General features: G+C 46.7%; 1 protein-coding gene across 1 annotated transcript; it reads left to right on the top strand.

Annotated features, from left to right (window-relative positions):
- Positions 1–233: 233 nt before the first annotated feature.
- arsb (arylsulfatase B) lies at positions 234–22266 on the top strand. The gene is made up of 8 exons (XM_056254652.1): positions 234–589; positions 2879–3065; positions 4585–4775; positions 7796–8003; positions 11149–11392; positions 12322–12392; positions 12472–12624; positions 21636–22266. The coding sequence occupies exons 1-8, from the start codon at positions 281–283 to the stop codon at positions 21887–21889; spliced, it is 1617 nt and encodes a 538-aa protein (XP_056110627.1). The 5' UTR covers positions 234–280; the 3' UTR covers positions 21890–22266.
- Positions 22267–24609: the final 2343 nt, after the last annotated feature.

The raw sequence follows: 24609 nt of genomic DNA, 5'->3' as shown, positions 1-24609 counted from the left end.
ATTGTTAATGTAATTAATTTGTATTAATTGTTTTTAGTATGACTATTAATATGTCGACGAATATGAAAAGAAACGCTTGTTTAATGAATATTAAGTGCAGACGTCATATGTCTATTTAATATTCATAAGCACTCCGTCACCATTGGCAGGTTCCGAGGACGAACGCGACGTCATCAGGAACTGAATGAATATTCATGAGCGGAGACTTCTCTGTTTTTGTGGCTTCCCGCTGAAGCTGTATTAGTTAAAGTAGTGTATTATTGCTCTATATTAATCAAACATGTGTGGTTTTCCTTCAGCGTGTCGAGAGGAATCGGAGTGTGTGTGTGTTCGGCTGAAACTGAAGCTGAGAATGAAACTCGCGCTGTGTTTTCTGCTGGTTTCTGTCAGTCGAGTCGCGGCCAAACCTCCGAATATCGTGTTTATTTTGGCGGATGATTTCGGCTGGAATGATGTGGGATATCACGGGTCTGAGATCAGAACTCCTCATCTGGACCGGCTGTCGGGTCAGGGGGTTCGGCTGGAGAATTACTATGTTCAGCCGCTTTGCACTCCATCCCGAAACCAGCTGATGACCGGCCGATACCAGGTCACTAATCAATCATTCATTCATAACTAATCAATTATGCCATCATATGCTCTGAGAAAGTGTTGTGGTGTTGGTATCAAAGTTCAGAACTCAACTGACAAACAATTCATTTCCTGAATTTGAATTTAAGGAAGTAGAGTTCAAATGGAGTCAAGTGTATACAACTGTAGTTTTTATGTATTTCATTTTTCTGTATAGCATAATACATGTTTAACATGGACCTGTTTAAAGGAATAGTTCTCCCAAAAATGAATATTTTCCCATGATTTATTCACTCTCAAGTCATCCTAGGTGTAAATGACTTCCTTCTTTCAGTCAAACAGAGTCAGAGTTGTATTAAAAAATAACCTGCTCTTCCCAGCTTTATAATGGCAGTGAGTGAATGGTGCCTGAGATTTTAAAGCCCCCCAAAAAATCAATCCATCATAAAAGTAATCCATACGCCTCCAGGGGTTAATAAATGGCTTATGAAGTGGAGAAAAATATCCATATTTATAACTTTATAAACTATAATCACTGGCCGTACGCGAGTTGAGTTCCGGTGGAAGAGTGACCTCTGACCCCACGCACGACCTCTGACCCTACAGATGACGTATGACGTAGGAGTAGAATGAGCTCAAGTGAGAGTCGACGCCTCTCGTGGTTCAAACATCAAACTCAAGCTCCTCCCACATCTCTCTTTAAAAATCCAAGTTTTAAACTTCTAATTCGTGACCTGTGTTTTGTTTTGCTCAATCATCTGCGCTTCCGTGTTCGTCAATATGTCATGCGTCGAGTCAGAGGTCATGTGTAGGTGTCAGAGGTCATGTGTGGGGTCAGAGGTCATGTGTAGGTGTCATAGGTCATGTGTCGGGTCAGAGGTTGTGTGTCGGGTCAGAGGTCATGTGTAGGTGTAGGTGTCAGAGGTCATGTGTCAGGTCAGAGGTTGTGTGTCGGGTCAGAGGTCATGTGTAGGTGTCAGAGGTCATGTGTCAGGTCTTAGGGCATGCGTCGGGGTCAGAGGTCATGTGTCAGGTCAGAGGTTGTGTGTCGGGTCAGAGGTCATGTGTAGGTGTCAGAGGTCATGTGTCAGGTCTTAGGGGATGCGTCGGGGTCAGAGGTCATGCGGCGGGGTCAGAGGTCATGTGCAGGGGGGTCAGAGGTCATGTGTAGGTGTAGGAGGTCATGTGTCGGGTCAGAGGTCATGTGTAGGTGTCAGAGGTCATGTGTCGGGTCAGAGGTCATGCGTGGGGTCAGAGGTCACTATTCCGCAGGAACTTGACTCACGTACGGCCGTTACCGGAAGCCACTGATTATAGTTTATAAAGTTATAAATATGTTTATAATAGACACTCTAGTGTCCTGCACACACTAGTAACATTTAAAAAAAATTATATCTGTTGTCTGAATAATTTTTGGTTTGACTGTAACTCAGATTGTGTTCGTCTGAAAGAAGGCTGTCTCACACACACCTACTGTAGGATGACTTGAGTGTGAGTAAACCATGGGCTAATTTTCATTTTTGGGTGAACTAACCCTTTAATACCATATTCATTGGTCATACGCATATTCCATTATTAATATCAATTCAATCTATTTATTTACATATCCAAAACTGCACTGTAAAAAGTGAACAGTTGAATTAACTTAAAAAATTGAGGAAACCCGTTGCCTTAAAATTAAGTAAATAAACTTAATAAATAAAGTAAACAATATCGAAAAAAAAGTAATGTGGAATTGTCAAATTCACGTAACTTAATTTATTTTCAATTAACCATAAAGTTTATTTACTTAATATTTTTACATTTAGTCATTTGTCCAAAGCGACTTACAAATGAAGACTAAAGCGAGTCGTCATGAAGAGGCTAAAGCAGCACTAGAAGAGCTCAAACACAAGTTCAGGCTCAGAGTCGCAGGGTTATAGGAAAAGGGAATACTTTTTTTTAAAATTATTTTTTAAAATAAATTTTTAAGAGGCCAAGTGCTCAGGGAAGAGAAGAGTTTTCTTTTGAATGCTGTCGGGGACTCTGCGTTCCGGATGATCCGGAGATCATTCCACCAGCAAGGAACCGTTAATGAGAATATCCTGGAGAGTGATTTTTTATATTATATATAATTTTTATATTTTGTATTATAAATGGGTTTACTAAAAAATTTAAGTGAACTGAACACTTTTTACAGTGTGTTTAATTTTACCGTAGAACCACCGTGTGTTTTGTACCATGGTTTTGTTGGAAGTGGGCGGGAATACCGTGGTATATACTGTGTGTGTGTGTGTGTGTGTGTGTGTGTGTGTGTGTGTGTGTTCAGATTCGCACGGGTCTGCAGCACGAGATCATCTGGCCCTGTCAGCCGTACTGTGTTCCTCTGGACGAGAAGCTTCTTCCCGAGCTCCTGCGGGACGCCGGCTACGCCACACACATGGTGGGAAAGTGGCATCTGGGAATGTTCCGGAAGGACTGTCTGCCCACCCGGCGAGGCTTCCAGACCTTCTTCGGTAGGATCCCAGTCCCTGAGTGGCTGCGTTTACATGCAACCTAATCATCCGCTAGTGATGGGATTGGCGGATCAATCGCACTGAAAATCCTTCATGTAAAAATAGCGTAATAACGTAATGAAGTAGAAATAGCGTAATGACGTAGAAATAGCGTAATGACATAGAAATAGCGTAATGACGTAGAAATAGCGTAATGATGTAGAAATAGCGTAATGTAGAAATAGCGTGACGTAGAAATAGCGTAATGAAGTAGAAATAGCGTAATGACGTAGAAATAGCGTAATGACGTAGAAATAGCGTAATGATGTAGAAATAGCGTAATGAAGTAGAAATAGCGTAATGACGTAGAAATAGCGTAATGACGTAGAAATAGCGTAATGACGTAGAAATAGCGTAATGACATAGAAATAGCGTAATGACGTAGAAATAGCGTAATGATGTAGAAATAGCGTAATGTAGAAATAGCGTGACGTAGAAATAGCGTAATGAAGTAGAAATAGCGTAATGACGTAGAAATAGCGTAATGAAGTAGAAATAGCGTAATGACGTAGAAATAGCGTAATGATGTAGAAATAGCGTAATGTAGAAATAGCGTAATGATGTAGAAATAGCGTAATGACGTAGAAATAGCGTAATGATGTAGAAATAGCTTAATGATGTAGAAATAGCGTAATGTAGAAATAGCGTAATGATGTAGAAATAGCGTAATGATGTAGAAATAGCGTAATGACGTAGAAATAGCGTAATGACGTAGAAATAGCGTAATGACGTAGAAATAGCGTAATGATGTAGAAATAGCGTAATGAAGTAGAAATAGCGCAATGATGTAGAAATAGCGTAATGACGTAGAAATAGCGTAATGACGTAGAAATAGCGTAATGAAGTAGAAATAGCGTAATGATGTAGAAATAGCGTAATGAAGTAGAAATAGCGTAATGATGTAGAAATAGCGTAATGACGTAGAAATAGCGTAATGACGTAGAAATAGCGTAATGACGTAGAAATAGCGTAATGATGTAGAAATAGCGTAATGAAGTAGAAATAGCGCAATGATGTAGAAATAGCGTAATGACGTAGAAATAGCGTAATGACGTAGAAATAGCGTAATGAAGTAGAAATAGCGTAATGATGTAGAAATAGCGTAATGAAGTAGAAATAGCGCAATGATGTAGAAATAGCGTAATGACGTAGAAATAGCGTAATGACGTAGAATAGTGTGTAGCTAATAGCAAGTAGCTCTTTCTACATCATCACGCTATTTCGGTTTTCAATGAGATCAAGTGTTCACATGTTCTCTCGATCGGATTAGAAAAGGAATAAACGCCCCTTTCAATCGGATGGAAATGTCATTGGGATCGAGCTCAGTCGGGTCGATTAAGGCGTTTACATGAAGCCTTTCAGTGAGATTGATCCGTCAATACCATCACTAGCGGATGATTAGGTTGCATGTAAACGTGAAGTGTAGCAGGCACAGATGCTTCTGTTGCTCATGTGTGTGTGTGTGTGTGTGTGTGTGCAGGATACCTCACGGGTTCAGAGGATTATTTCACTCATCACAGATGTAGTCTGATCGCTCCTCTGAACGTGACGCGCTGCGCTCTGGACCTGCGGGACGGGGAGGACCCGGCCGTCGATTATACGGGCCAATACTCCACAGAACTCTTCTCTCAGAGAGCCGAGGACATCATCACACGCCACGGGTCGGAGAAGGTACTCGATGTCTAGTTTACCCACTCTAATGTCTAGTTTACCCACTCTAATGTCTAGTTTACCCACTCTAATGTCTAGTTTACCCACTCTAATGTCTAGTTTACCCACTCTAATGTCTAATTTACCCACTCTAATGTCTAGTTTACCCACTCTAATGTCTAGTTTACCCACTCTAATGTCTAGTTTACCCACTCTAATGTCTAGTTTACCCACTCTAATGTCTAATTTACCTACTCTAATGTCTAATTTACCCACTCTAATGTCTAGTTTACCCACTCTAATGTCTAATTTACCCACTCTAATGTCTAGTTTACCCACTCTAATGTCTAATTTACCCACTCTAATGTCTAGTTTACCCACTCTAATGTCTAATTTACCCACTCTAATGTCTAGTTTACCCACTCTAATGTCTAGTTTACCCACTCTAATGTCTAGTTTACCCACTCTAATGTCTAATTTACCCACTCTAATGTCTAATTTACCCACTCTAATGTCTAGTTTACCCACTCTAATGTCTAATTTACCCACTCTAATGTCTAATTTACCCACTCTAATGTCTAGTTTACCCACTCTAATGTCTAGTTTACCCACTCTAACTCTAATGTCTAATTTACCCATTCTAATGTTCAATTTACCCACTCTAATGTCTAGTTTACCCACTCTAATGTCTAGTTTACCCACTCTAATGTCTAGTTTACCCACTCTAACTCTAATGTCTAATTTACCCATTCTAATGTCTAGTTTACCCACTCTAATGTCTAGTTTACCCACTCTAATGTCTAGTTTACCCACTCTAATGTCTAGTTTACCCACTCTAATGTCTAATTTACCCACTCTAATGTCTAGTTTACCCACTCTAATGTCTAGTTTACCCACTCTAATTTACCCACTCTAATGTCTAGTTTACCCACTCTAATTTACCCACTCTAATGTCTAGTTTACCCACTCTAATGTCTAGTTTACCCACTCTAATGTCTAGTTTACCCACTCTAATGTCTAATTTACCCACTCTAATGTCTAGTTTACCCACTCTAATGTCTAGTTTACCCACTCTAATGTCTAATTTACCCACTCTAATGTCTAGTTTACCCACTCTAATGTCTAATTTACCCACTCTAATGTCTAATTTACCCACTCTAATGTCTAGTTTACCCACTCTAATGTCTAGTTTACCCACTCTAATGTCTAATTTACCCACTCTAATGTCTAGTTTACCCACTCTAATTTACCCACTCTAATGTCTAATTTACCCACTCTAATGTCTAGTTTACCCACTCTAATGTCTAGTTTACCCACTCTAATGTCTAATTTACCCACTCTAATGTCTAGTTTACCCACTCTAATGTCTAGTTTACCCACTCTAATGTCTAGTTTACCCACTCTAATGTCTAGTTTACCCACTCTAATGTCTAGTTTACCCACTCTAATGTCTAATTTACCCACTCTAATGTCTAATTTACCCACTCTAATGTCTAGTTTACCCACTCTAATGTCTAGTTTACCCACTCTAATGTCTAGTTTACCCACTCTAATGTCTAGTTTACCCACTCTAATGTCTAGTTTACCCACTCTAATTTACCCACTCTAATGTCTAATTTACCCACTCTAATGTCTAGTTTACCCACTCTAATGTCTAGTTTACCCACTCTAATGTCTAATTTACCCACTCTAATGTCTAGTTTACCCACTCTAATGTCTAGTTTACCCACTCTAATTTACCCACTCTAATGTCTAATTTACCCACTCTAATGTCTAGTTTACCCACTCTAATGTCTAGTTTACCCACTCTAATGTCTAGTTTACCCACTCTAATGTCTAGTTTACCCACTCTAATGTCTAGTTTACCCACTCTAATTTACCCACTCTAATGTCTAGTTTACCCACTCTAATGTCTAGTTTACCCACTCTAATGTCTAATTTACCCACTCTAATGTCTAGTTTACCCACTCTAATGTCTAGTTTACCCACTCTAATGTCTAGTTTACCCACTCTAATGTCTAGTTTACCCACTCTAATGTCTAGTTTACCCACTCTAATGTCTAGTTTACCCACTCTAATGTCTAGTTTACCCACTCTAATTTACCCACTCTAATGTCTAATTTACCCACTCTAATGTCTAGTTTACCCACTCTAATGTCTAGTTTACCCACTCTAATGTCTAGTTTACCCACTCTAATGTCTAGTTTACCCACTCTAATGTCTAATTTACCCACTCTAATGTCTAGTTTACCCACTCTAATGTCTAGTTTACCCACTCTAATTTACCCACTCTAATGTCTAATTTACCCACTCTAATGTCTAGTTTACCCACTCTAATGTCTAGTTTACCCACTCTAATGTCTAGTTTACCCACTCTAATGTCTAGTTTACCCACTCTAATTTACCCACTCTAATGTCTAGTTTACCCACTCTAATGTCTAGTTTACCCACTCTAATGTCTAATTTACCCACTCTAATGTCTAGTTTACCCACTCTAATGTCTAGTTTACCCACTCTAATGTTGTTCCGAACCTGTATTAATTTTTACATACAGTACTGTTTATTTTATTCGGATATTATGTTGTGTATATGTCATGTGTATCTTTGTTCTTATTCTTTAAAATATTTTTTAGGCCACTTTGGCCTTAATGTCTGCCTATCTCTATTTTATTTTATATTTTGTGACCTTGTAAGGTTTTGTTTTTAAAATAGGGACATTAGTTTGGCTGTAATGCTCACTTGCAAAATAGTAAAACCACCATGCAAAAAAGAATCGTGAAAAAAATCGTGATATGATATTTTTGCCATATCGCCCACTTCTAATATGATAGAACATGTTCGTACCAAGAGATAAAAAATGTTTATTTTATTGTTGCTCTTGCCCTTCCTCGCCCATACGGTACTAATATGATTTGTGGAGGTCTGATTTTTTTATTTTAAAACTGCTGTCAGAGATGTGAAATGCATCGGGCTGAGCAGAGGCAGGGAAACACATGCATCTCTGGTTTCTGTGAATAATAAGGTTTCCTCCTGTGTGGCAGCCGTTGTTCCTCTATGTGGCGCTGCAGGCGGTTCACGCGCCCCTCCAGGTGCCCGAGCGCTACGTCGCCCCCTACAGCTTCATCAAGGACGCGCACCGGCGCAAGTACGCAGGCATGGTGTCGGCGATGGATGAAGCCGTCGGGAACATCAGCCGAGCTCTTCAGGACACTGGGCTGTGGAACAACACCGTTCTCATCTTCTCCACAGGTACATACTCCACCGGATCATCTTCTCCACAGGTACATACTCCACCGGCTCATCTTCTCCACCGGCTCATCTTCTCCACAGGTACATACTCCACCGGCTCATCTTCTCCACCGGCTCATCTTCTCCACAGGTACATACAAGTGGAAGGAATAACTGACGACGTTGAAATATTAGAATAAAAGCTCGTACACACCGGGACGAATATCGGCGCGCGTTATTCGTCAGCGTTTTTCAACGCGTTTTTTGTGTTCACACCCAAGCGATTTTCGCTGACGATGAGCCGAGTGGACATGCCAATTCATTCCCTGACATTAGATGGCGCCCATTTGCTCTGCAATACCACTCCATAACATTCTCTTTTATAAAGATTTTTGTAGTCGCTGTCGCGTTTGTCATATAGTTCTTCATGTTCCGACACCAACGAGACCAGCTGCAGCTCTACATTCATCTGGCCTTGCATCTTCCTCTTGGCGTATATCTTCTTCGCCGTTGTGTATGTGTGCTCGGCAAGACCGTTTTGTGTTTGAGCGCCCCCAAGTTGTGTTTTACTGTAACTTCAGAAGCTCCAGACACGTGAGCAAAAGCGCCAATCTCATTGGTCGGATAGTTTTTGACGCGATGCGTCAAACTAAAAAAACGAACCCGAGGCGTTTTTAAAAAATGACGCTTTTACGCGTGGCGTTTTCGTGTCGGTTTTCCTTTGTTTAGTCACGAGGCGTTAAACGTCGGCGAATATCGCGGGCGAAATTCGTCCCGGTGTGAACCGGCCTTAATAATGCACACCGGAGGTGGTAATGCGGTCACGATGCGAAGCGCTTATACTGCGGTTACCACACCTCGAAACATTGTTCAGATAAAGTATTTTAAGACGTTTGTCAGGTTTTGTCATTAAAACGCTATTGTGTGTAGGACTAATTTCTTACGCATTTAATCCCAAGCCTCCGTTGCTAATTCCAAAACGTCATTTCAGAGCGAGTAACGTTGGTTTGAGCCACTGACCGCAGACTAATGGAGTTATTAATGCAGTTATTAAAGAGAGAGAGAGATTGCAATAATGAGACAGAAAAGCATGTGCGTCAATAATATTTCATTTATTTATTAATTCATTTGTTTTAATTAATTCATTTTTTTCCATTATTAACAGTAGGCTTGCCTAATATATTAAACACAAAGCCATTTTAACAAGTAGGCCTATCATTATTTATTTATTTGTTATATTATCAGCAATAATAACAAAACCCGTGCAGCAGGACTATCAATTTATTTATATACTTAGTTTAATTTTCTATTGATTATAGATAGGACTATATACTTTATTTATTAAAATTAAACTGCACGTTTTCATTGACTGTGAAGTTAGACATCGAAAATGGCAGATCAAGCGCATGATTTTTCTTGTTATGAATTGTATCCTATTTTCCGTTATTACAGTCACTACGCGCAGTGATATGGAACTGTAATGCGGTCAAGACCTGCCGGAACTACTTTAGCCGCGCGTTTCCCTGAAAATAATTGCACACCTTAGAACGTTCTTCAACCAATCAGATTCAAGCATTCAACAGCCCCAAATATCAGTCTAACTGTATACAGCAGCGTTACAGGGAGTCATACTTCTATAATAGCTCTATAATATTGTGTTTATAGTGCTGACGAGCACATGCATCAGTGACTCAAGAACAACTGAGTGATCCGGACAAGTACCAGATTTAAATCGCGATTGCTTAAACACATTTGTCCACTCTGACATCACATCTTCAAGACCGTAAACACAGGCTAAGACTGAAGCTCAATGGCCAAAATTACTCATTTTGTTAGCAAAATGCTCTAAAACTTTAGAATCATGCAACATAAGCAAACATTCCCATCAAACACCACAACTTGTGGTCAAATTAATTTATTCTTTCAATCAATCATTACACAACGGACAACAAAATACAAAATACAGATATCAATATGAAATATGATACTTTTAAAACTCAAATGCTAGATACTGAGAAAAACAACCAAAGGAAACTTATGGGTGGAAATATCTCTATATATATTTTTTAAAAACTCATAACTTCACATTAAGTCCATTCGCTCCTCATAATTATATCACAGGTTCTCATCAACACCGCATTGAATGTTTTCTTTTGCAATGCACCACTGGAAATATTGAAATTACTGCTGGATTTCCCGCGGTCCGATCGCATTGCTTGAGCATATCTACAGTGGCAGACTCCTGTTCAACACTACACATCTTTCCTCCGCCACCAGTGTGTGTGAATGTGTGGATCTATAACGCAAAAGCACAAAACATGTCAAAAATTGTGCCAGTCACATAAATGGGATTGATGAAACATCTGCATTACTGTAGACTCAGTGTGTTCTGCTAGCAGGGCAATACAGTAGAGCTGAAATATGTCGGATCAATAGAGGACCAACTGATGTATTGCACATCGAGGAACAAATATGGCAAAATTAATGGTTTGTATAAAAACCTCTGTCAAGTCCAGTCAGCTTTATTTATACAGCGCTTTACAACACACAGTGTTTCACAGCAACTTTACAGAGATAACAGGACAATAATGCAGCAGAGTGTGTTTCCAGAAGAGAATAGCGTCACAGTCCAGCTTAAGTCAGTTCAGTGATGCTTCATTTCTGCTGTAAAGTTATTAATTTAGTTCATTTATATATATAGCGGCTCTGGAGAAAACCGTGATGTCATCATCCAGCTCAGTTCAGTTCTCATATAATGCTGTCAATGCAGGAGATCAATAATATTGCTGGATATTACATGTCCCTACACAGCAAAAAAATGCTTTTCTTAGTTAGTATTTTTTGTCTGGTTTCCAGTCCAGTGGGGTCAGAAAAATAATCTTGTTTTCCATTTCAATTAAGATTTGTTTTCTCACCCCATTGGCAGATAATTTAGCTTGTTTTAAGCAAAAACTCACTTAATTTTTTTTTTCATCAGGAAACAAGATAGTGCATTTTACTCATCTAGTAAATGCATCTTTATTTAAGAATTTTTTGATATTTGGACTGAAAACAAGACAAAAATACTGAGTAAGAAAAGCATTTTTTGCAGTGTAAGCAAGTGTCATGAGTAAGTGAGTGTCGTGATCAGTCCATAAGGTGGCGCTGTTTCCTCTGTGTTGGGCAGATAATGGTGGCCAGACCCTGACGGGGGGGAATAACTGGCCTCTGCGTGGCAGGAAGTGGACGCTCTGGGAGGGCGGAGTCAGGGGCGTGGGCTTCGTGACCGGGCCAATGATAGAGCAGCCAGGAAGTGTCAGTCGAGGGCTCATCCACGTCTCTGATTGGCTGCCTACGATCGTGGGTCTGGCTGGGGCGTCGACCAACGGCACCAAACCTCTGGACGGCTTCAATGTGTGGGACACGATCAGGTGACTGTGAACATCTTCATCAGTATTTCCACACGCTGGTGCTGTTTTGATGGCTGTTGATAATTTGAACAGTATTGAAATATGTCTGATCAGTAGAGGATCAAATGATGTTTCCCACACCAGGGAACAAATGAGTCAAAATAAAGGGTTTGTATAAACACCTGCCAGTGACAAAGCATTGCAAATAACCATAATTTAAAGGAAATACCAGATTATTTATTCTGATTTCATTGTTTTAAGCATAATCTCACTTCATTTTGATAGATTTTTCATAAAACAACTCTTTATTTCTTGAGTCATTCTGCTTCTCCAGTTAATGCCTCTTGATGTAAGAATGTTTAGACATTTGATTTAAGTAAAGTCGTGATGATCAGTTGAGCTCTGGGTTTAATCGAGATGTGTGTGATTGAGATTTCAATGTCTGTCGCTTTTGTTTCATTAAGAGATTTAAATGTCGGTCAGTTTTGTTTCCTTAAAGGGATACTCCACCCAAAAATTTAAATTCTGTCATCATTTACTCACCCTCAAGTTGTTGCAAACCTGTGTGAGTTTCTTTCTTCTGCTGAACACAAAGGAAGATATTTTGAAGAACGATTGGAACCAAACAGTTGTGGGGCACCATTGACTTCCATAGTAGAAAAAAAAAATACTATGGAAGTCAATGGTGCCGAAGTTCCAATCGTTCTTCAAAATATCTTCCTTTGTGTTCAGCAGAAGAAAGAAACTCACACAGGTTTGCAACAACTTGAGGGTGAGTAAATGATGACAGAATTAAAATTTTTGGGTGGAGTATCCCTTTAAGAGATTTAAATTTCGGTCAGTTTTGTTTCGTTAAGAGATTAAAATGTCGGTCAGTTTTGATTCGTTAAGAGATCTAAATGTCAGGTTTAATGGAAGCGTGTGTGTGTGTGTGTGTGTGTGTGTTTCAGTCGCGGTCAAGCATCTCCTCGGGTTGAGCTTCTGCACAACATCGACCCGCTGTTCGTGGACAACTCGCCATGTGAGTGAGAGACCGGTTTACACTTAGACCAGAACCAGGTTTCACTCCCGATCACACATTAGCTGCGTGTCTCTTTCAGGTCCAGGTGATGATGTGTCGGGGGAGTTCCTGCAGGACTCTTTACACTCGTCAGCATCTCGACCCGTCGCACTTGGGTCGCGTTCAGAGTTTAATGTCTCGGTTCACGCCGCCATTCGCTACAAGAACTGGAAGCTTCTGACGGGTTATCCAGGTAAAGTCATCATGAAAGGGAAGTTGTGCTGTTAAATCTTCTGGAAGAAGAACAAATTTGGGCGTGATTGTGTCTGTGGGGAATTGATAGGCTGGTTGTGGTTTGCTATTGGTTTGCCCCGCCCTCGTCATCAGAGAAGAGAAGAGATGCTGCAAGAGGAAGTTATTCTGATTCAAGATTATTTTAGTGTTTCTGCCCCTCAGTGTTTCTGCCGCTCAGTGTTTCTGCCCCTCAGTGTTTCTGCCTCTCAGTGTTTCTGCCGCTCAGTGTTTCTGCCGCTCAGTGTTTCTGCCCCTCAGTGTTTCTGCCCCTCAGTGTTTCTGCCCCTCAGTGTTTCTGCCCCTCAGTGTTTCTGCCGCTCAGTGTTTCTGCCCCTCAGTGTTTCTGCCCCTCAGTGTTTCTGCCCCTCAGTGTTTCTGCCCCTCAGTGTTTCTGCCGCTCAGTGTTTCTGCCCCTCAGTGTTTCTGCCGCTCAGTGTTTCTGCCGCTCAGTGTTTCTGCCCCTCAGTGTTTCTGCCGCTCAGTGTTTCTGCCGCTCAGTGTTTCTGCCCCTCAGTGTTTCTGCCCCTCAGTGTTTCTGCCCCTCAGTGTTTCTGCCGCTCAGTGTTTCTGCCCCTCAGTGTTTCTGCCGCTCAGTGTTTCTGCCTCTCAGTGTTTCTGCCTCTCAGTGTTTCTGCCTCTCAGTGTTTCTGCCCCTCAGTGTTTCTGCCCCTCAGTGTTTCTGCCCCTCAGTGTTTCTGCCGCTCAGTGTTTCTGCCCCTCAGTGTTTCTGCCGCTCAGTGTTTCTGCCGCTCAGTGTTTCTGCCCCTCAGTGTTTCTGCCCCTCAGTGTTTCTGCCGCTCAGTGTTTCTGCCCCTCAGTGTTTCTGCCCCTCAGTGTTTCTGCCGCTCAGTGTTTCTGCCCCTCAGTGTTTCTGCCCCTCAGTGTTTCTGCCCCTCAGTGTTTCTGCCCCTCAGTGTTTCTGCCCCTCAGTGTTTCTGCCCCTCAGTGTTTCTGCCCCTCAGTGTTTCTGCCCCTCAGTGTTTCTGCCGCTCAGTGTTTCTGCCCCTCAGTGTTTCTGCCCCTCAGTGTTTCTGCCCCTCAGTGTTTCTGCCCCTCAGTGTTTCTGCCGCTCAGTGTTTCTGCCCCTCAGTGTTTCTGCCCCTCAGTGTTTCTGCCGCTCAGTGTTTCTGCCCCTCAGTGTTTCTGCCCCTCAGTGTCTCTGCCGCTCAGTGTTTCTGCCTCTCAGTGTTTCTGCCCCTCAGTGTTTCTGCCGCTCAGTGTTTCTGCCTCTCAGTGTTTCTGCCGCTCAGTGTTTCTGCCGCTCAGTGTTTCTGCCGCTCAGTGTTTCTGCCGCTCAGTGTTTCTGCCCCTCAGTGTTTCTGCCCCTCAGTGTTTCTGCCGCTCAGTGTTTCTGCCTCTCAGTGTTTCTGCCGCTCAGTGTTTCTGCCTCTCAGTGTTTCTGCCTCTCAGTGTTTCTGCCCCTCAGTGTTTCTGCCCCTCAGTGTTTCTGCCTCTCAGTGTTTCTGCCGCTCAGTGTTTCTGCCGCTCAGTGTTTCTGCCGCTCAGTGTTTCTGCCGCTCAGTGTTTCTGCCGCTCAGTGTTTCTGCCGCTCAGTGTTTCTGCCGCTCAGTGTTTCTGCCGCTCAGTGTTTCTGCCCCTCAGTGTTTCTGCCCCTCAGTGTTTCTGCCTCTCAGTGTTTCTGCCCCTCAGTGTTTCTGCCGCTCAGTGTTTCTGCCGCTCAGTGTTTCTGCCCCTCAGTGTTTCTGCCCCTCAGTGTTTCTGCCTCTCAGTGTTTCTGCCGCTCAGTGTTTCTGCCCCTCAGTGTTTCTGCCGCTCAGTGTTTCTGCCCCTCAGTGTTTCTGCCGCTCAGTGTTTCTGCCGCTCAGTGTTTCTGCCCCTCAGTGTTTCTGCCCCTCAGTGTTTCTGCCTCTCAGTGTTTCTGCCCCTCAGTGTTTCTGCCGCTCAGTGTTTCTGCCCCTCAGTGTTTCTGCCGCTCAGTGTTTCTGCCCCTCAGTGTTTCTGCCTCTCAGTGTTTCTGCCCCTCAGTGTTTCTGCCCCTCAGTGTTTCTGCCGCTCAGTGTTTCTGCCTCTCAGTGTTTCTGCCGCTCAGTGTTTCTGCCTCTCAGTGTTTCTGCCGCTCAGTGTTTCTGCCTCTCAGTGTTTCTGCCTCTCAGTGTTTCTGCCCCTCAGTGTTTCTGCCTCTCAGTGTTTCTGCCCCTCTGTGTTTCTGCCGCTCAGTGTTTCTGCCCCTCAGTGTTTCTGCCGCTCAGTGTTTCTGCCGCTCAGTGTTTCTGCCCCTCAGTGTTTCTGCCGCTCAGTGTTTCTGCCGCTCAGTGTTTCTGCCCCTCAGTGTTTCTGCCGCTCAGTGTTTCTGCCTCTCAGTGTTTCTGCCCCTCAGTGTTTCTGCCTCTCAGTGTTTCTGCCTCTCAGTGTTTCTGCCCCTCAGTGTTTCTGCCCCTCAGTGTTTCTGCCGCTCAGTGTTTCTGCCGCTCAGTGTTTCTGCCCCTCAGTGTTTCTGCCTCTCAGTGTTTCTGCCCCTCAGTGTTTCTGCCCCTCAGTGTTTCTGCCGCTCAGTGTTTCTGCCCCTCAGTGTTTCTGCCGCTCAGTGTTTCTCCCGCTCAGTGTTTCTGCCCCTCAGTGTTTCTGCCGCTCAGTGTTTCTGCCTCTCAGTGTTTCTGCCCCTCAGTGTTTCTGCCGCTCAGTGTTTCTGCCGCTCAGTGTTTCTGCCCCTCAGTGTTTCTGCCTCTCAGTGTTTCTGCCCCTCAGTGTTTCTGCCCCTCAGTGTTTCTGCCTCTCAGTGTTTCTGCCGCTCAGTGTTTCTGCCCCTCAGTGTTTCTGCCGCTCAGTGTTTCTGCCGCTCAGTGTTTCAGCCTCTCAGTGTTTCTGCCTCTCAGTGTTTCTGCCCCTCAGTGTTTCTGCCCCTCAGTGTTTCTGCCCCTCAGTGTTTCTGCCGCTCAGTGTTTCTGCCTCTCAGTGTTTCTGCCGCTCAGTGTTTCTGCCGCTCAGTGTTTCTGCCGCTCAGTGTTTCTGCCGCTCAGTGTTTCTGCCTCTCAGTGTTTCTGCCGCTCAGTGTTTCTGCCGCTCAGTGTTTCTGCCTCTCAGTGTTTCTGCCCCTCAGTGTTTCTGCCGCTCAGTGTTTCTGCCGCTCAGTGTTTCTGCCGCTCAGTGTTTCTGCCGCTCAGTGTTTCTGCCTCTCAGTGTTTCTGCCCCTCAGTGTTTCTGCCGCTCAGTGTTTCTGCCTCTCAGTGTTTCTGCCGCTCAGTGTTTCTGCCGCTCAGTGTTTCTGCCCCTCAGTGTTTCTGCCTCTCAGTGTTTCTGCCTCTCAGTGTTTCTGCCTCTCAGTGTTTCTGCCGCTCAGTGTTTCTGCCTCTCAGTGTTTCTGGCTCTCAGTGTTTCTGCCTCTCAGTGTTTCTGCCTCTCAGTGTTTCTGCCCCTCAGTGTTTCTGCCTCTCAGTGTTTCTGCCTCTCAGTGTTTCTGCCCCTCAGTGTTTCTGCCGCTCAGTGTTTCTGCCGCTCAGTGTTTCTGCCTCTCAGTGTTTCTGCCGCTCAGTGTTTCTGCCTCTCAGTGTTTCTGCCTCTCAGTGTTTCTGCCTCTCAGTGTTTCTGCCCCTCAGTGTTTCTGCCCCTCAGTGTTTCTGCCCCTCAGTGTTTCTGCCGCTCAGTGTTTCTGCCGCTCAGTGTTTCTGCCGCTCAGTGTTTCTGCCTCTCAGTGTTTCTGCCTCTCAGTGTTTCTGCCTCTCAGTGTTTCTGCCCCTCAGTGTTTCTGCCTCTCACTGTTTCTGCCGCTCAGTGTTTCTGCCCCTCAGTGTTTCTGCCCCTCAGTGTTTCTGCCGCTCAGTGTTTCTGCCCCTCAGTGTTTCTGCCCCTCAGTGTTTCTGCCGCTCAGTGTTTCTGCCCCTCAGTGTTTCTGCCGCTCAGTGTTTCTGCCCCTCAGTGTTTCTGCCGCTCAGTGTTTCTGCCCCTCAGTGTTTCTGCCCCTCGGTGTTTCTGCCTCTCTGTGTTTCTGCCCCTCGGTGTTTCTGCCCCTCAGTGTTTCTGCCGCTCAGTGTTTCTGCCGCTCAGTGTTTCTGCCTCTCAGTGTTTCTGCCCCTCAGTGTTTCTGCCCCTCAGTGTTTTTGCCGCTCAGTGTTTCTGCCGCTCAGTGTTTCTGCCGCTCAGTGTTTCTGCCTCTCAGTGTTTCTGCCCCTCAGTGTTTCTGCCTCTCAGTGTTTCTGCCTCTCAGTGTTTCTGCCCCTCAGTGTTTCTGCCGCTCAGTGTTTCTGCCGCTCAGTGTTTCTGCCTCTCGGTGTTTCTGCCTCTCTGTGTTTCTGCCCCTCGGTGTTTCTGCCCCTCGGTGTTTCTGCCCCTCAGTGTTTCTGCCGCTCAGTGTTTCTGCCCCTCAGTGTTTCTCCCGCTCAGTGTTTCTGCCGCTCAGTGTTTCTGCCCCTCAGTGTTTCTGCCCCTCAGTGTTTCTGCCGCTCAGTGTTTCTGCCCCTCAGTGTTTCTGCCGCTCAGTGTTTCTGCCGCTCAGTGTTTCTGCCGCTCAGTGTTTCTGCCGCTCAGTGTTTCTGCCCCTCAGTGTTTCTGTCCCTCAGTGTTTCTGCCCCTCAGTGTTTCTGCCCCTCAGTGTTTCTGCCCCTCAGTGTTTTTGCCCCTCAGTGTTTCTGCCCCTCAGTGTTTCTGCCCCTCAGTGTTTCTGCCGCTCAGTGTTTCTGCCCCTCAGTGTTTCTGCCCCTCAGTGTTTCTGCCCCTCAGTGTTTCTGCCCCTCAGTGTTTCTGCCTCTCAGTGTTTCTGCCCCTCAGTGTTTCTGCCGCTCAGTGTTTCTGCCTCTCAGTGTTTCTGCCGCTCAGTGTTTCTGCCTCTCAGTGTTTCTGCCTCTCAGTGTTTCTGCCCCTCAGTGTTTCTGCCCCTCAGTGTTTCTGCCCCTCAGTGTTTCTGCCTCTCAGTGTTTCTGCCTCTCAGTGTTTCTGCCCCTCAGTGTTTCTGCCGCTCAGTGTTTCTGCCTCTCAGTGTTTCTGCCTCTCAGTGTTTCTGCCCCTCAGTGTTTCTGCCCCTCAGTGTTTCTGCCCCTCAGTGTTTCTGCCTCTCAGTGTTTCTGCCTCTCAGTGTTTCTGCCCCTCAGTGTTTCTGCCGCTCAGTGTTTCTGCCTCTCAGTGTTTCTGCCTCTCAGTGTTTCTGCCTCTCAGTGTTTCTGCCTCTCAGTGTTTCTGCCTCTCAGTGTTTCTGCCCCTCAGTGTTTCTGCCGCTCAGTGTTTCTGCCTCTCAGTGTTTCTGCCGCTCAGTGTTTCTGCCCCTCAGTGTTTCTGCCGCTCAGTGTTTCTCCCGCTCAGTGTTTCTGCCGCTCAGTGTTTCTGCCCCTCAGTGTTTCTGCCGCTCAGTGTTTCTGCCGCTCAGTGTTTCTGCCGCTCAGTGTTTCTGCCCCTCAGTGTTTCTGCCCCTCAGTGTTTCTGCCCCTCAGTGTTTCTGTCCCTCAGTGTTTCTGCCCCTCAGTGTTTCTGCCCCTCAGTGTTTCTGTCCCTCAGTGTTTCTGCCCCTCAGTGTTTCTGCCCCTCAGTGTTTCTGCCCCTCAGTGTTTCTGCCCCTCAGTGTTTCTGCCCCTCAGTGTTTCTGCCCCTCAGTGTTTCTGTCCCTCAGTGTTTCTGCCCCTCAGTGTTTCTGCCGCTCAGTGTTTCTGCCGCTCAGTGTTTCTGCCGCTCAGTGTTTCTGCCCCTCAGTGTTTCTGCCCCTCAGTGTTTCTGTCCCTCAGTGTTTCTGCCCCTCAGTGTTTCTGCCCCTCAGTGTTTCTGCCCCTCAGTGTTTCTGCCCCTCAGTGTTTCTGCCCCTCAGTGTTTCTGCCCCTCAGTGTTTCTGCCCCTCAGTGTTTCTGCCCCTCAGTGTTTCTGCCCCTCAGTGTTTCTGCCGCTCAGTGTTTCTGCCGCTCAGTGTTTCTGCCCCTCAGTGTTTCTGCCCCTCAGTGTTTCTGCCCCTCAGTGTTTCTGCCCCTCAGTGTTTCTGCCCCTCAGTGTTTCTGCCCCTCAGTGTTTCTGTCCCTCAGTGTTTCTGCCCCTCAGTGTTTCTGCCGCTCAGTGTTTCTGCCGCTCAGTGTTTCTGCCGCTCAGTGTTTCTGCCCCTCAGTGTTTCTGCCCCTCAGTGTTTCTGTCCCTCAGTGTTTCTGCCCCTCAGTGTTTCTGCCCCTCAGTGTTTCTGCCCCTCAGTGTTTCTGCCGCTCAGTGTTTCTGCCCCTCAGTGTTTCTGCCGCTCAGTGTTTCTGCCGCTCAGTGTTTCTGCCGCTCAGTGTTTCTGCCGCTCAGTGTTTCTGCCGCTCAGTGTTTCTGCCCCTCAGTGTTTCTGTCCCTCAGTGTTTCTGCCCCTCAGTGTTTCTGCCCCTCAGTGTTTCTGCCCCTCAGTGTTTTTGCCCCTCAGTGTTTCTGCCCCTCAGTGTTTCTGCCCCTCAGTGTTTCTGTCCCTCAGTGTTTCTGCCCCTCAGTGTTTCTGCCCCTCAGTGTTTCTGTCCCTCAGTGTTTCTGCCCCTCAGTGTTTCTGCCCCTCAGTGTTTCTGCCCCTCAGTGTTTCTGCCCCTCAGTGTTTCTGTCCCTCAGTGTTTCTGCCCCTCAGTGTTTCTGCCGCTCAGTGTTTCTGCCGCTCAGTGTTTCTGCCGCTCAGTGTTTCTGCCGCTCAGTGTTTCTGCCGCTCAGTGTTTCTGCCCCTCAGTGTTTCTGCCCCTCAGTGTTTCTGCCCCTCAGTGTTTCTGCCCCTCAGTGTTTCTGCCCCTCAGTGTTTCTGTCCCTCAGTGTTTCTGCCCCTCAGTGTTTCTGCCGCTCAGTGTTTCTGCCGCTCAGTGTTTCTGCCGCTCAGTGTTTCTGCCCCTCAGTGTTTCTGCCCCTCAGTGTTTCTGCCCCTCAGTGTTTCTGCCCCTCAGTGTTTCTGCCGCTCAGTGTTTCTGCCCCTCAGTGTTTCTGCCCCTCAGTGTTTCTGCCCCTCAGTGTTTCTGCCCCTCAGTGTTTCTGTCCCTCAGTGTTTCTGCCCCTCAGTGTTTCTGCCGCTCAGTGTTTCTGCCGCTCAGTGTTTCTGCCCCTCAGTGTTTCTGCCTCTCAGTGTTTCTGCCCCTCAGTGTTTCTGCCGCTCAGTGTTTCTGCCCCTCAGTGTTTCTGCCGCTCAGTGTTTCTGCCCCTCAGTGTTTCTGCCGCTCAGTGTTTCTGCCGCTCAGTGTTTCTGCCGCTCAGTGTTTCTGCCCCTCAGTGTTTCTGTCCCTCAGTGTTTCTGCCCCTCAGTGTTTCTGCCCCTCAGTGTTTCTGCCCCTCAGTGTTTCTGCCCCTCAGTGTTTCTGCCGCTCAGTGTTTCTGCCCCTCAGTGTTTCTGCCCCTCAGTGTTTCTGCCGCTCAGTGTTTCTGCCGCTCAGTGTTTCTGCCCCTCAGTGTTTCTGCCGCTCAGTGTTTCTGCCCCTCAGTGTTTCTGCCCCTCAGTGTTTCTGCCGCTCAGTGTTTCTGCCGCTCAGTGTTTCTGCCGCTCAGTGTTTCTGCCGCTCAGTGTTTCTGCCCCTCAGTGTTTCTGCCGCTCAGTGTTTCTGCCGCTCAGTGTTTCTGCCGCTCAGTGTTTCTGCCGCTCAGTGTCTCTGCCCCTCAGTGTCTCTGCCGCTCAGTGTTTCTGCCGCTCAGTGTTTCTGCCGCTCAGTGTTTCTGCCCCTCAGTGTCTCTGCCGCTCAGTGTTTCTGCCGCTCAGTGTTTCTGCCCCTCAGTGTTTCTGCCGCTCAGTGTTTCTGCCGCTCAGTGTTTCTGCCGCTCAGTGTTTCTGCCGCTCAGTGTTTCTGCCGCTCAGTGTTTCTGCCCCTCAGTGTTTCTGCCTCTCAGTGTTTCTGCCCCTCAGTGTTTCTGCCCCTCAGTGTTTCTGCCCCTCAGTGTTTCTGCCTCTCAGTGTTTCTGCCGCTCAGTGTTTCTGCCGCTCAGTGTTTCTGCCGCTCAGTGTTTCTGCCCCTCAGTGTTTCTGCCGCTCAGTGTTTCTGCCGCTCAGTGTTTCTGCCCCTCAGTGTTTCTGCCGCTCAGTGTTTCTGCCCCTCAGTGTTTCTGCCCCTCAGTGTTTCTGCCGCTCAGTGTTTCTGCCGCTCAGTGTTTCTGCCCCTCAGTGTCTCTGCCGCTCAGTGTTTCTGCCGCTCAGTGTTTCTGCCTCTCAGTGTTTCTGCCGCTCAGTGTTTCTGCCCCTCAGTGTTTCTGCCCCTCAGTGTTTCTGCCGCTCAGTGTTTCTGCCGCTCAGTGTTTCTGCCCCTCAGTGTTTCTGCCCCTCAGTGTTTCTGCCGCTCAGTGTTTCTGCCCCTCAGTGTTTCTGCCCCTCAGTGTTTCTGCCCCTCAGTGTTTCTGCCGCTCAGTGTTTCTGCCGCTCAGTGTTTCTGCCCCTCAGTGTTTCTGCCCCTCAGTGTTTCTGCCCCTCAGTGTCTCTGCCGCTCAGTGTTTCTGCCGCTCAGTGTTTCTGCCGCTCAGTGTTTCTGCCGCTCAGTGTTTCTGCCCCTCAGTTTTTCTGCCCCTCAGTGTTTCTGCCGCTCAGTGTTTCTGCCGCTCAGTGTTTCTGCCGCTCAGTGTTTCTGCCCCTCAGTGTTTCTGCCGCTCAGTGTTTCTGCCCCTCAGTGTTTCTGCCCCTCAGTGTTTCTGCCCCTCAGTGTTTCTGCCCCTCAGTGTTTCTGCCCCTCAGTGTTTCTGCCGCTCAGTGTTTCTGCCGCTCAGTGTTTCTGCCCCTCAGTGTTTCTGCCGCTCAGTGTTTCTGCCGCTCAGTGTTTCTGCCTCTCAGTGTTTCTGCCGCTCAGTGTTTCTGCCGCTCAGTGTTTCTGCCGCTCAGTGTTTCTGCCGCTCAGTGTTTCAGCCAAAGGTGTTCCCATAGCGATATTCACGGGGATACTACTCAGGGAACAAAGGTTACAAACGTAACCAAGACGTTTTGTGGGTTTCCTTCAGGTTGTCCTCTGTGGTGGTTTCCTTCAGGTTGTCTTCTGTGGTGGTTTTCTTCAGGTTGTCTTCTGTGGTGGTTTTCTTCAGGTTGTCTTCTGTGGTGGTTTTCTTCAGGTTGTCCTCTGTGGTTTCCTTCAGGTTGTCCTCTGTGGTTCGCGCCTCCTGCTGGTCGTGCGCTGAAGGCGTCGGAGCCGCTGAAGCCGGTGATGCTGTTTAACATTGAGAAGGATCCCGAGGAGCGAGTGGAGGTTTCCCATCAGCGCCCGGAGCTTGTGGCCTTCCTGCTCCGACGCTTACAGGAGTACCAGAACCAGGCCCGACCCGTCGACTTCCCCCCCGATGACCCCCGCTGTGACCCCGGGGCCGCCGGAGCCTGGGGACCCTGGCAGTGAAGAGGAGGAGAAGGAGTGTGTGTGTGTGTGTGTGTGTGTTTGGGCTCATGTGAGTTTAAGTATCCATCTGTGATGGTATGTTCATTTATTCTAAGCGAAAACCATATGACTCTTCTAAAGTCTGATTCTGTCTGATTCTCGACTGAAGCTTGTGTTTCCCATCATGCATCAGTTCTTGTGTGTGTTTTAACTGTTCAGCACTGGATGAGAAACACTGAGCAATGATTCTCACACACACATCATATGCATTTTATCTGCATATCATATTTACATTCATATGCAATCATTTTAACCCTATGAAAATCATAAGAAAAATCTTTTTTTTTAAATGGAACATTGATTGAACCATTGGACGAAATAATAAAAAATCTAAAAACAACAAAGTTTGCATATGTGTTTTTTTTATTGAGTGTCATATTTGATGTATCAGGCTTTTATGGCTCATATAGTCTGATATAGTGAAAATATGGAGGAAAAACAGTTTTATTCAGAAAAAAAAAGCAATTTGCTGCAGATGCTGATATTTATATGGACAAAAAGTTAGATTGTAATGTAAATCGATGAGATCTTTATAGCAGGTACGTACATAAAATGCATATAAATATTATTTGTCACTCTATATCTACCAATAATATGTCTTAGTAAGATGATATTTCATATTTTTGATAGTTAAACTGTCTTTATCAGTCTGAAGCAGGATCAGATCTTGTGCTGCACTGTAGAGATGGAGAACAGATTGAAAAGCCATTAGTGAGGAGGAGACAGAGTTTTCCAGAGACGGGGACAGAAACAGCTGCTCACTTCCTGTAATAGGACCCGCCCCCTCCTCTGCACTTCCTGTAATCGGACCCGCCCCCTCCTCTGCATTTCCTGTAATAGGACCCGCCCCCTCCTCTGCACTTCCTGTAATAGGACCTGCCCCCTCCTCTGCACTTCCTGTAATTGGACCCGCCCCCTCCTCTGCATTTCCTGTAATTGGACCCGCCCCCTCCTCTGCACTTCCTGTAATAGGACCCGCGCCCTCCTCTGCACTTCCTGTAATGGGACCCACCCCCTCCTCTGCACTTCCTGTAATAGGACCCGCCCCCTTCTCTGCACTTCTTGTAATCAGACCCGCCCCCTCCTCTGCACTTCCTGTAATAGGACCCGCCCCGTCATCTGCATTTCCTGTAATCAGATCCGCCCCCTCCTCTGCACTTCCTGTAATGGGACCCACCCCCTCCTCTGCACTTCCTGTAATAGGACCCGCCCCCTTCTCTGCACTTCTTGTAATCAGACCCGCCCCCTCCTCTGCACTTCCTGTAATTGGACCCGCCCCTCATCTGCATTTCCTGTAATCAGATCCGCCCCCTCCTCTGCACTTCCTGTAATCGGACCCGCCCCCTCCTCTGCATTTCCTGTAATCAGATCCGCCCCCTCCTCTGCACTTCCTGTAATAGAACCCGCCCCCTCCTCTGCACTTCCTGTAATAGTACCCGCCCCCTCCTCTGCACTTCCTGTAATAGGACCCGCCCCTCTCCTCTGCACTTCCTGTAATCGGACCCGCCCCCTCCTCTGCACTTCCTGTAATCGGACCCGCCCCCTCCTCTGCACTTCCTGTAATCGGAGCCGCCCCCTCCTCTACACTTCTTGTAATCAGACCCGTCCCCTCCTCTGCACTTCCTTTAATAGTACCCACCCCCTCCTCTGCACTTCCTGTAATAGTACCCGCCCCCTCCTCTGCACTTCCTGTAATAGTACCCGCCCCCTCCTCTGCACTTCCTGTAATAGTACCCACCCCCTCCTCTGCACTTCCTGTAATAGTACCCGCCCCCTCCTCTGCACTTCCTGTAATAGTACCCGCCCCCTCCTCTGCACTTCCTGTAATAGGACCCGCCCCCTCATCTGCATTTCCTGTAATCGGACCCGTCCCCTTCTCTGCACTTCCTTTAATAGTACCCACCCCCTCCTCTGCACTTCCTGTAATCGGACCCGTCCCCTTCTCTGCACTTCCTTTAATAGTACCCACCCCCTCCTCTGCACTTCCTGTAATAGTACCCGCCCCCTCCTCTGCACTTCCTGTAATAGTACCCGCCCCCTCCTCTGCACTTCCTGTAATAGGACCCGCCCCCTCATCTGCATTTCCTGTAATCGGACCCGCCCCCTCCTCTGCATTTCCTGTAATCAGATCCGCCCCCTCCTCTGCACTTCCTGTAATAGTACCCGCCCCCTCCTCTGCACTTCCTGTAATCGGACCCGCCCCCTCCTCTGCATTTCCTGTAATCAGATCCGCCCCCTCCTCTGCACTTCCTGTAATAGTACCCGCCCCCTCCTCTGCACTTCCTGTAATAGTACCCGCCCCCTCCTCTGCACTTCCTGTAATAGGACCCGCCCCTATCCTCTGCACTTCCTGTAATCGGACCCGCCCCCTCCTCTGCACTTCCTGTAATCGGACCCGCCCCCTCCTCTGCACTTCCTGTAATCGGACCCGCCCCTTCCTCTGCACTTCCTGTAATCGGAGTCGCCCCCTCCTCTACACTTCCTGTAATTGGTGTGTGTGTGTGTGTGTGTGTGTAAGTCTGATTGTGTGTGTGTGTGTGTGTGTGAGAGAGTGTGTGTGTAAGTCTGATTGTGTGTGTGTGTGTGTGTATGTGTATATATAAATGTATGTATGTGACGCTTGTGTTCCTGTTGTGACAATACACTTCCATCTTTTAATAAGCATGAAATAAATAAATATA

This window comes from Rhinichthys klamathensis, unplaced genomic scaffold (genome assembly GCF_029890125.1).
Source record: "Rhinichthys klamathensis goyatoka isolate OS25496 unplaced genomic scaffold, OSU_Roscu_1.1 h1tg000113l_1, whole genome shotgun sequence".
Taxonomy (NCBI): domain Eukaryota; kingdom Metazoa; phylum Chordata; class Actinopteri; order Cypriniformes; family Leuciscidae; genus Rhinichthys; species Rhinichthys klamathensis.
Note: the sequence above shows the minus strand (reverse complement) of the source record. Positions and strands in the feature narration are given on the sequence as shown.

What these genes read in the sequence shown, in the direction of transcription:
- arsb (XM_056254652.1), top strand. Translation starts at nt 281, where the DNA reads ATGTGTGGTTTTCCTTCAGCGTGTCGAGAGGAATCGGAGTGTGTGTGT. An exon ending in AATGTGTGGGACACGATCAG is followed by an intron (nt 11,393 to 12,321) that starts GTGACTGTGAAC and finishes TGTGTGTTTCAG; the next exon opens with TCGCGGTCAAGCATCTCCTC. An exon ending in GTTCGTGGACAACTCGCCAT is followed by an intron (nt 12,393 to 12,471) that starts GTGAGTGAGAGA and finishes TGTCTCTTTCAG; the next exon opens with GTCCAGGTGATGATGTGTCG.